The sequence below is a fragment of the Ostrea edulis genome, chromosome 9 (assembly GCF_947568905.1).
Source record: "Ostrea edulis chromosome 9, xbOstEdul1.1, whole genome shotgun sequence".
In the NCBI taxonomy this organism is placed as follows: domain Eukaryota; kingdom Metazoa; phylum Mollusca; class Bivalvia; order Ostreida; family Ostreidae; genus Ostrea; species Ostrea edulis.
Window position 1 is genome coordinate 31736204 of NC_079172.1, and position 12549 is coordinate 31748752.

The following is a 12549-nucleotide window of genomic DNA, read 5'->3' on the forward strand; positions in this document are numbered from 1 at the left end:
GATTATAATGTGTTAACTTTCTAAATGAAGAGAAATCTATCAAGAAAAAGCCCCAAACTCTGCACTTTTTCGAGACAAAAAATATGAATAATGATAATAGAAAAAATGAAACCACCTAGGGAATTTTTGCTTTATAGTTAGTTGCGCCAGTGATGTGCTTGAAAATGTTTTTTATCTCTTGCGAATAAACAGAACACATGGTAGATAATATATCAGAATGAACATCCGTGTTTACCGTGTAACTTATATAATTTAATTCATGTATATCAGGAAAAGGTTTATATACATAATTTTTAAAAAAAGTTTAAATTTGAATTAATTGAAGAATAGATGTCTCGTTTGAATGTTTTAAGGGGGTATAAATACAATGGAAACATGGACAGCTGGGTGATTAATGTCGATATTCCCGTGAGATAAACATACAAAAAATGTCTTGCTTTTTACTGTATTTTGTGACAAGCCTTTTCATGAGTCTGAATTTTATGTACAGATGAAAGATCCGTCACAATGACTTATATATATTCATTTATTACATGAAAAAAAAAAAAAAAAATACTGGCAACGCATAATGTCAATATTTTGTGAGAATGCAGTAAAACACTGTTATAGAGAACCTCCAGGGCCAGCGAAAAACAGATCGTCATATCCCATGACTTTTCTCTCTCGCTATTTTCCTGTCATAAGGGAATAAATATCACTTCGCAATAAGCATGAATTCGTTATAAGCGTGTTTTACTGTAACTGTATGATGCACTAATGATCTGTCAGCACGAAATCTTCTTATCTGCTACACCTTTGTTTATTCTTCCATTCCGCGAGATGCTGCAGTGAACAGAAAAGCTTTTTTCTCCTTCTAGTTTGGTTTCTAAACTTTTTATTATGAAAATACAAATCTAAATACTACACATCATATTTCATGAAATGAAAAAAAAAAAATACAAAAAACCCCCAAAAAACACTCAATAAAAATAAACAAAGAAATACTAGTAGTCACCTTTCCGCTTGATAGAATGTTCTCCGGCAACAATGAAATACCTTTTTCATTTTGATCATCTAAATACATATGTATGTACCTTTCACACACGCACACACACACTTGTCAATTTTTTTTTTGCACATTTCTTACATACACGCTAGTTAATTGACGGAGTAAAATTGGTCCTGGTCTTCATATAAAAACATCAAGGTTTAGAACAATATATGATAAATACATATAACAAAAAGATTGTTCATATCAATAGTTATTGTTATCAATTGACCGTCCATATTCCTATTGTTTTGCAGATACATTTGGCTGTCCGTACGCGGCCGGTTGTCCGTAACCTTGCGGTTGTCCGTAGCCAGGTTGTCCATAAGCTGCCGGTTGTCCATACCCAGGTTGAGTTGTTGTCTGGGGACTCATTACCACACCTTGTGTCTGTTGTTTCTTTTCTGATGGAAATAAAATTTTAAGAACTTATGCAATCTAATAACGCCATAGATAAACAATCATATTTTTCTAGAGTCTGAACAATTTGTTTAAAAAATAAGATGAAATCCATACACGTGATTCTAGATATAATATGACGGATACACAGAATTCTGGTGCATTCATGAATTCATGATAGCTTTACTAGAGCTATATTATACCGCAAATTATGGCGTCCCGACAGGATCATGTCGCAAATTCAATTATAACGCGTTGTAAATAGCACACCCTCGTGCTAACTCAACTTCATACAAAGCGCCATTGTGCTGTCAGAGAACATGCCGATGTGCGAACACCATTTTACACAACGCGTCATTGCGTGAACTCAACACACCGTCGGTGTTTGTCCAAAGTTGTGGCTGCACGAGGGTGCGATATGTAGAATAAACGCGACAATGTGCTCAGCAACAGCGCGACGACGTGTTTTGTTACAGCGCGTCAAATTCTGTAACGGCACGAGGGCGTGTTCTGTAACAGCAATACGGTCGTTCCGTGCGCTACTCACACTATACCTCTGTCAACGCTTAATTTACAGAAATTTTGTAAAAGTTTATAATATCCAGAATATACATGCATGTTTAAGACTAAATATGTAGTCGTGTTGTGAAATGCTTTAGGTGCAATTGAATTTATGGTTACTGTAAATTGTTTAAAATCTATCCTAAATTTGGAACTACTTCGTAACATGCGTATGAATTTAGGACATTCACGTGGTGGATATGTAATGTAAAAATGGGATCAAAAGTAAGAAAGGCTGTAAAAATACGACAAAACTTGCAAAATAAGAGACAAACAGCAAAATGGTAAAACTGTACTTATCAAAGTGCTAGTGGGCTATGGAAAGAGCCTGATATATTGCTTGTTGCCAGAAAGGAACCGAGAATGACTGTTTATATAATGTGATTATATTGTCACGTGATTCCAAGCGTTGACAGAGATGTTTAGGTGAAGCTTGCGTAATGCGCCCTCTGGTGAGGAAATGCGATAGGGCGTGTTGGTGACACCACGTGGTGTAAAGTTGTATTAGCGCAGGAGCTAGTCTAGTCTCGTGCAACCAGACGCTCGGCTGTCTCCGTAAATATACGACGAGCAGAGATCGTACTGGCTAGCTTAAGAGCTAGTTATTGTGGTTGATTTGTGCCATTTTTCAATGCGTTGGTTTCTCTCTTGCTATTTTGAGACAAAAAGTATGTTATCATTTTGTAGGTTTTTGTTTTTTTTTTTATTTCGGAAAGAGAAGTTGCTAAATATGGTTTGTTGTTTTCCCCTTGAAATAACCCCCCAAAAAATGAAGAAAAAAATGTAAAATGGCACAAATCAGCCACCATACCTAGCCCACAGGCTAACCGCGCAGCCCACAGGTAGACTCACGATAATAACTGTGCTCGTCGGAGATTTGCAGAGACAGTCGAACGTCTGGTTCAACGAGCTAACTACGCAGCAGCATGTACTATAAATAAGCTGTATCGAACACTTAGGGTACGAGACTGCCAGTCTGTTTCATTTGGCACAGGCACCGTCCCTTGGTACCCTCTGTGTTTGTGATACCATTTTATAATATTGTTTTACTTTACTTCCCATATAGCACACTTGTTGTACAGCACATTTTCAATCAGGATTGTGATGATAATTCAATACCTATGTCAACGTAGACACCCTTTTAAAACATGAGTATATGGTACACGTGTATATTGTATCATGTTGTTATAATGTTTGCTTGTTAAAATTGCATATGCCCCCTGAGGGCCCTTAATTGATGAATAAAAGACATATCATAGTATTGTTCTGAGAAAGCGCAACGGCACAAAGTGTACAACTCAATTCCACTACTCCCAAACAATTCTCCATTTCCACACTCTGTATTTATGTCATCGTCGCTAGCGAAGTTGTTACGAAGGTTGAGATGCCTGTTTAAGATCATTATCTAGACAAGTAGTTAAATCTATGATTTTTAAACAATGAGACCACATCGATACCATGAAAACTAACATATAGACTCAGTGGCGGATTTAACCCCCCCCCCCCTCCCCGTAAAACTTTCAAATTTAAGATAAATCGTGGTATCTTGTTTCAAAAAATGAACTAAACGAAGCAAAGAAGCAAGAAATTCTTCCACTTCCGGAGAAATAAATGATAAAATCTTTTGATTTCTTGAATTACTTTATTGGGAGAACTTATTTTTTCCAAAAACCCTAACAATTTGCGTCATTTTATTAATTTCATCTTATAAAAATGATAGAAAATAGTACAAATGCCTAAATAGGAGACATATTTAAAGCTCTATAAAATATGTAAAATCCAGACCCCCTGTCTCTTAAAGTGGCGCCCCCGTAACCGCAATTCCTGGATCCGCCCCTGAAGACATCTGATAATCGGCAGACGCACATGGAGCAGGAAACCCCCCACATTGACCGAATTCTCTACCTTTGTAACAAATCTGTTGCGCATTCAATTGTGAAAATCAACGGCTTTAATGAATGAAATACACATGTACTATTTTGCGAAAATCCTAATTTTGAATAAGATGGTGTCACTCTTTTGTTAATGTATCGAACAAGGGACATGTTCATTTCACTCTAAAAAGTTTTACTGACTGAATCCTGAAATTCTACTTACTATAACACACACAGCAAACAACGACACAAACGATGAGGACGACCAGGCCGACGATGGGACCGACGATAACTCTGAAATGAAAGACATCATTCAGTATGAAAAGATGAATTCTGGTAAATTCACTCAGGTCTAGATTCAGGTTCGTAGAAATCCAAATTCAAAATGGGGCGGGGAAGGAGGAGCAAAATGCACTTCTTTAAATTTACACCGATTTTCAATTTCAAAATTGGGAGGGGGTATGCATTCAAAACATAATATTCCTACAATTTTTAAAGAATTTCTATGTGAAAGAAAAAAACTTTTAATGAGGGCGGCTAACTCCTAATCCTACTGACCTGATATTTATTTAATGAATTCATACCCGATACTTAGGCAGGTTGATGATCCGGTACAGATGTACCCGGAAGGACAACACCAGATAGTTCCGGAACAGCAGTGGTAGAAAGAGAGAGGACAGTCACTGTCACTGTCACACGTTCCATCCGGGTTCAGCGCTGAAAGAGAAGAAACAAATAAAACGCAAATCTTTGGGTCCTTCCGGCAAGCTCGGGAAAGGCGCCTCGAATGTTTTACGTTCCCCGGAAGTACGAAATTAGTACAAAATGGGATAGTTAACATTTCATTTAGGTTTACTCCTGGTATGTAACATCATTACTAGCAAATATATACTGGGAAAATGATAATAAATGATTTTATACAGTTGTAAAAATGGGGGAGGGGGGTTACTGTAATACAATTGTGGTAAAGTTGTTTTTCCGCTTGCCGGAAAGGCCCGAGAATTTTTCCGCTTGTCGAAAAGGTCCGAGAATGAAGTATCCCCTTCTCCGTGATTTTCACGGACATTATTAGAGTGTGCATGCATTATAACTATAGAATTGTTCACTATTTAAATAATTCATAAATAAATCCTGATACCATCCCCACAAAGAACCCAATAACGTAGATAGCGCACGTTTAGTGACATGACATTCAAAGGAAATATCTATATTCAGACTTGAGAACCAAACACACACACACACACACACACACACACACACACACACACACACATATATACACACACAACCATCTATTTGGTCTTGTACAATATTTTCTGTGTAGGTATTCTTTTCTTATACTGGATAAAGCACTGTGCACAGGAACTGTCACTGCATAACGACTAGTAAGGTCTGTCGCGGCCGGGATTCGAACCCCGGCCTTCCGCATGCGGGGCGAACGCACTAACCTATCGGCCACCGCGGCGCACTAATTAACAAAATACCGAGAGGTTGAAAGTTCGAGCCTCGTTCGTATCATGGCAGTGTCAAGCCTAAGACGTAAACATAGGTAAGTGATTGCTCTTTCACCAAACGCTCGACATTTAGAAATCAGAATCACGGGTCTTTCGGATTTGACCTTAAAAACAGATGTCCCGTGTCGCGGCAGGCGTTGACACGTTAAAGACTTTAAAGGTTCTAAGAACCCTCACTGTTACGGTCTAGAGCGCTAAGCATAGGTCTTAATTTGTGGTACTTCGCCTACAACTGGTGACATCTCAATATAAGTGAAAAAAATTCTCGACGGGACGTAAAACAAATAACCAAACAACGCTTTGGAAAGGACGTAACCCTTCGTTTGAAGAATTGTAAACCCCCTGTACACAAGAATGCTCTAGCTATGATAAGTTTGGTTGAAATTAGTCTAGTGATTTGGGAAGGAAAAGTTTACAGACGGACGGACAGACACGGAGAGGTTGGGCAACAGGTGATCAGAAAAGTTCACTTCAACTTATAGCTCAGGGGAGCTAAAATTAACCTAAAAATGATGTCATTTGCAAACCAAATTGTCTTCTTTGAATTAAAACTAACGATCCGCAAAACGAACACACGAATCACAATTAACATACAAAGGAATGTACAAATGGACGGCGCTTAAACTGAATTCTAAAAAGGAAGATTGTGTTTGGTGGAAACCGCGAGATTTATAGTATGTTACTTTTGATTGCCATGCGCGGATCCAAAGGGAAGGAAGGGGCGGGCTCCATGACCTGTATCTTATTCCGTAACCCCGTACTCTCGGCGATTCGGTGGCTGAATAAACACCACCATCTTCGGTGCACTCATCAGTCATAATGTCAGTCAGCGTTTGTATGACTATGTTCAGTGCATTGAAGAATTGTAGCGTTTAACAACGGTGGAGGAAAACGAAGAGAAAAGAAAGGGAGGAGGGGGAGGGTAAAAAAAGAAGAAGACCGCACACAGAAAGTTAAACAATGCAGATGTTATCAAACTACAAAACGGAAATAAAGTGAAAACAATGAACGCAATATATTACAATACAATACACAGTGTCAGGTAGTAAAGTATGTGTATCTGCCACAAGGAAAATATTTAACACGGGGAAATATTTATCTTGTTTATGGTTACTTTTTAAGATGTTGCATCCAGACCAGAAGGTTGAAACGAGGAACTGATAGGTTTAGTTCACTTCTTCAATTAATAAAAATCGATTCGAAAAGGAGCCCCTGTCTATGATGTACTAAAAAAAGAAGATAAAAACAATTCTTCCTTTCGCTTATTTGAAAGAAGGTACGTAAAATAAGGATCATTATATGATACCTAAGTCATTACACACAGATCATCACAGATCATGTTTTTCTCAAAACAAGTATCAGCTTTGACAAATGTTATATTCACAGTTTACAGGAAGGGCACCGTTCAAATTCCGAATTTCCCCAATTTGGACAAAAATATGAAGGATATTTCGCTAAAGAAAATATAAAGCATACACCTACCTACCCCTCAAATTTTCAAAATACTCTTGTATATAAAGAGTGCAGAGTATAAAACAAGCAAGCACAATTTTATGAAAGTGCCGAATGTAATTCAGACACAGCTAGGAACATGATATTACATCCTCGCTCTCCCCCCCCCCCCAATAAATATAAGGAAAAAAATTAAAAAGAAAACATCTTATTCGAATAAGTTAAATGGGCTGTCATTTGGCTCCAAAAATTGGATTCAATGAAAATTGCTCTATATCATCTATTTCAGTAATAACACCAGTATTTAATGATTTCAAACACCCTTTTCACCTCAAATTAGGCATGTAATTTTGGTGATTAAATAATTATTGTCTTGCAATCCACTAACAGCGGTTATCTAACATAGTTTAAAAAGGTTTCTCTTGTTGTTGTTTTTTTTTGTACAAAATAAATGTTTTTATTAGTCATTTCTATACATGTATATTCCTATGTCATTGAGAGATTTGGAGAGAAAAAAAATCGTTGCCATCACTTTCACTTTAAATCTAGACAAAAATAAATTAAACCCACGCGAATAATCACGAGTGTGTGCTGTGTTGTAATGGTAGGAAAAATCATCTAAACCGACCGCAAAGTGTGCACCTTTCCGTAATTAGATCAAAGTATACACCTTTCGGTAATCAGATCAAGTTGTACAAGGCAGACGCTGGTAATTTCACCGAATAATTCAATATGGCCGAAAAATGCTGGTGGAAAATTTATTGATTTTTGTCTCCTTATTTTGTTAGCTATTGTATGTACATAGTCATTGTCAAGAGTTTAAAATATATTTTAAAGAATAAATGAAAACGATTGATATTTCATACAATCAACAAAACCAAGTTCGTCTCCCCCCCCCCTAAAAAAATCAGCAAATATTTTGATAATTTTGCAGATGTATGTAGATATTTACAAATGCACTAAAATACATTTTTGTAAAAAAAAACAAACAAAAAACAAAAAAAACACAAAAAAACAAACAAAAAAAACAACAAAAAACCCCACCTTAAATGGTAGTTATTATTTATTCTGTACTTTATTTGCATTAACGTCCTTAATTCCTCAGTGGTGATCTTCTCAGCTGCTGAACGTCCATATTGAATGTACTACGCTAAAACACGTTGACACCATATCGCACGTGATTATAGGATGTAAAGCGCCTACACCGAGTGTATAACGGTGAAGACAATTCATGCACACCGACTCTAGACATATCAAAATGTACACAAACATACCGTCAAGTTTCTTTGTTCAATCAAACCAACAATACGTGGTACATGAGGTCAAGTACATGTGATACATTCCAATGGGAAAGAGAGACACAAACAAAAGCAAGATTTAAGTATATTTTCAGAATTATGTAACGATTATGCTAGAGACACATAATTTTACTACCATTATTCTAGATATATATGTTGATTTTTCTTTTTTCTAGCTGTTTTTTTCTATGGAATGTATACTCCAGGGCCATTAGCCCCCACTACCTACTTTAGTACACCTTCCTTGTGTACCGATCCTTGATTTGCTGACAGGGCAGATATCGAAGAAAGTTAAAGCTATATTGAGCGCCAAATTAACAAACTCAAATAATTGAAGATATCTTCAATTATTTGAAGATATCATCAATTCAATTATTGCTCTCTTTAAATGAATTAATGCGCACATTAAATCAATTATTGCTCTCATCAAATGAATTAATGCGCGCTTCAATTCAATTATTGCTCTCATCAATTGAGTTAATGCGTGCATCAATTGTATTAATGAGAGCAATAATTGATTTAATGCGCGCATTAATTCAATTATTGCTCTCTTCAATTCATTTGATGAGAGCATCAATTTAGTAGAAATATTGCTCGCAATAATTAATTTAGAGCTCGGTATAAATAATTTGATGATCTCTTTAATTCAATTGAAGATATCTTTAAATCATTTACAATGCTTTTATATAAGGAATTAATGTGCGCATCAATTCTTTTAAAGAGAGCAACAATTCAATTAAAGATATCATTAATTCAATTGTGGATATGTTGAATTGAAGATATCTTTAATTATATAGTTGCTCTCTTTAAAAGAATTATTGCTCTCTTCAAATGAATTAAAGATACCATTAATTCAATTGGAGAGAGCAATAATTGAATTAATGCGCGCATTAAATCAATTATCGCTCTCATCAAATGAATTAATGCGCGCATCAATTCAATTATTGCTCTCATCAATTGATTTAATGCGCGCATAATATCAATTATTGCTCTCTTCAATTGAATTGTAGTGCGCATCAATTCAATTGTTGATACCATTAATTCATTTGAAGAGATCATTAATTCAATTAAAACGCGCATCAAATCAGCTGAAGAATCAATGCTCTCATCAATTCAATTAATGCGCGCAATAATTCAGAATTGAAGATATCATTAATTATTTGAAGAGATCTTTAATTAAATTGTTGCGCGCATCAAATAAATTGATGATATCTTCAAATAATTGAAGATATCTTCAATTATTTGAGTTTATGTTAATTTGGCGCTCCATAAAGCTAACTGTTTTTGATGTAGTAATACATATCTAAATTGTATATCTGCATAAAACCATAAAAATTTCAAGCATTTGATTAAAAACAATTATTTAAGAAAAACACCTTTCACTTGTTGCAAACAAACACCAATTCCAAATCTGAGTGGGAACTTTGAAGAGCTGGTTAATATCTTTTTAACATTTGAACATCAAATTTACAAGTCCCTTATCATTCAAAATTTGTACTGATTACAACCAAACTAATTCAATATATATATTCCCAAGCATAATTTTTTTTTTCAATTTTTTTAAAATTCAATTTATTTTACATACATGTAGTATCCCTACAATAGTTAGTATAGCACTCTTACCGTTAGTAACACAGATAAACAAAACTAGCAGAACAGGCACTATCCATTTGTAGACCTCCATCTTTGATCTCTTGCGGTATATGTCACCGTAGCCACCTCTGGTTTAAATTTGTATGGAATTTTTTTTTATTGCCCAATGATCTACGCGTCAAGAAATTCAGGTGTGTCGTAAAATGTTATGACGAAGTACCTGCGTTTTAACTCGACGACTGGAGTGATTAATGTAATATGAAAAACAGCAAACAAATTTCAGGGTCAATATGATGCAAAAGGTACAAAGCACTATGTTTATATTCATACGAAATAGTGTTGAATAAACAGAGTTTTGAATGAACATTAATTTTGCAAATGTATATACTGCATGTACTGTATTTAAGGTAGTAGATGTATAAAATTTAACGATAGGAGATTGGACAATTTTTAATGATTTAAAACAAGAAAAAAATTCCATTGTTATTAGGATGGAATTGAAATAATTCATACGATAAGTAAAGGATTAGAAGCCGACCTCGTAGGACCTGGGACTTGTTTGAAAGAGTTATCTACCATTGATGAAAATAATTTTCTAAATTAATAAATTATAACATTTGAACTAGTTCCAAGTCTCAGCTACTTATTTCATAAATCATAAAACTGAAATACATGGTAAGGGGTATAAAAAATAGAAGATATATCGGTTGAAACATAACCTGTAATATCATGCAGATTTAGGAATTTTTGATTAATCAATCCTTCCACTACAAAATATGCTCCCTGTCAAACACTTTCAAAATTTGAATTGACACAAATAGGGTTCAGAAATAGATGTGTAATATGGGATGAGTATTTAACCAGTAAATACTTAGTTTTAGCATCCTACGCAGTTGTGTTTAAAGGCTCAAGAGCTAACTTCCTCAATTTGTCAACAAGATTTCATCCGGGTAACTAATCCAACTTCTTATTTCATTTTATAATTCTTACTTTCTTATCTCCACTGCCTTTATTTTTCCCCCATATATTTATAGAGAAAGTTTATGTAACTTTTTACCACGACATTTGTGATTTGTATGGAAATGCAATTTCTTTGTAAAATACTAGGTGAAATAAATCAAGCAGTAAACAAAATTTCGTAAATTTACTTTTATGATGGATTGTATATATTTGATAAACCCTTCAAAATGATACCATGATTACAAAACTCACACCTTCCAATTAATATAGATATGAAATATGACCGTTATCCATTGGTTACCTTTAGAAATAAATTTCATTTTTGAAAATACATGAGGGCATGAACTTCGACGCTTTACGCCAGTATACGTTTTACTTCTCAGTCCTTATAGAAAATAGAGCTGGCATGCACGTTGCTGTTCACGCTCTCGTGTATATGGAGCTGACATGCACGTTGCTGTTCACGCTCTCGTGTATATGGAGCTGGCATGCAGCGTTGCTGTTCATGCTCTCGTGTATTTACAGATATGAAATTCACCTCTCATATTTACAATTTATTTTCATTTCTGTAGGAAATGCCCAGCTGTTCAAATATCGTAGTCGTACTATATTTATCAAGATTTATACGCATATTCCTCACATTCACGAGGAAATGGGTATCATTTCAATTGGTAAACAATAACAAAGTTAAAAACATTGGAAATGTAAATGATGAAATATAAATTCGAATTCCTTTTATCATTCATCACGGGAAAAAATCCTTTTATTATTCATCACGGGGGAAAAAATTCCGTGGGAATCCGCGCTAGAATAGGTCTAGGCGACAGAACTTCATTTCTATTATTACAAAAGTACGTACCATCTATCCTTCTGTGTTTAGTAAACCAGAAGTAATAAAAGAATTAGATAGATTACATGAGGAATAGGTTTTGGTTCCAGCTGACAAAGCTTGTAACAACATTGTCTTTGTTTGTAAGGCTCATTATTACAACTGTATTTTAAACGAACTTGGCATGAACTCCACTTTTGGTAATCGTACTTATACTCTAACTGCCCTTTGAAAAGATGAAATTCTTCAAAACCATGCTTCAGTTTTAGACACATTTAATATCCCAGTCAATGGGTCGAATGAATATGAGTTACCGTACCTATACTGGGTTCCTAAACTACATAAAAACCCTTACACTGCTTGATCTAGGAAGTGCTCTATACCAAGCCCCTATCTTCCCTCCTCACGAAAATATTAATAGCTGTGAAGGAGAAACTTCAAACGTACTGTGCGACTACATATGCCATAAGTGGTGTAAATTAATTATTTTTTAGGTCACCTGAATTCATTCAGGTGACCTATTGCTATCTGTTTTTGTCCGTCGTCGTGCGTCGTGCGTTAACATTTGAACATTTTCAGCTTCTTCTCTGAAACCCCTGAACCAATTTCAACCAATTTTGGCATATAGCATTTGTGGGTGGAGGGGAACAAAAATTGTGAAATTCGTGGTCCCTGTCCCCCTGGGGCCTGAGGGGTGGGGCAAAAACCATCAAAATGAGTGTAATTTTAAAAAATCTTCTTCTTTACTCCTGGACATCAAGAAGGCAAACTGTGGGCATAATTATAATGAGCGTTGAGCCCTCTACCAAAATTGTGAAATTCATGGCCCCTGGGGCAGGGGTTCTTGTGTTAGGGTGGGGCTCTATTGGTCATATAGTGAAAATGTAGAAATTCTTTAAAAATCTTCTTCTCTGTCTCTGGGTATTAAGTAGACAAACTAATAGCATGGTAATGATGAGCAAGGATGCCTATTTATACCCCCCGCAACAAGATGTGTGTGTGTGTGGGGGGGTATACTGGAATCGGGTTGTCCGTCTGTCCG

General features: G+C 35.6%; 1 protein-coding gene across 1 annotated transcript; it reads right to left on the reverse strand.

The window, feature by feature from the left end:
- Positions 1 to 857: 857 nt before the first annotated feature.
- Positions 858 to 10005, reverse strand: LOC130050345 (uncharacterized). Its single transcript, XM_056150213.1, has 4 exons — positions 9749 to 10005; positions 4446 to 4578; positions 4085 to 4155; positions 858 to 1431 (listed from the first exon to the last, which is right to left on the reverse strand). Exons 1-4 carry the CDS (start codon positions 9807 to 9809, stop codon positions 1271 to 1273), a joined length of 426 nt encoding a protein of 141 aa, XP_056006188.1. The 5' UTR covers positions 9810 to 10005; the 3' UTR covers positions 858 to 1270.
- Positions 10006 to 12549: the final 2544 nt, after the last annotated feature.

Bases quoted from the DNA above. Each gene is read 5' to 3' on its own strand.
- LOC130050345 (XM_056150213.1), bottom strand. From the start codon at position 9,809: ATGGAGGTCTACAAATGGATAGTGCCTGTTCTGCTAGTTTTGTTTATC. The intron at 4,579-9,748 runs GTAAGAGTGCTA...CTTCTCTTTCAG, and splicing joins GTTTATCTGTGTTACTAACG to CGCTGAACCCGGATGGAACG. The intron at 4,156-4,445 runs GTATGAATTCAT...CTTTCATTTCAG, and splicing joins TCAACCTGCCTAAGTATCGG to AGTTATCGTCGGTCCCATCG.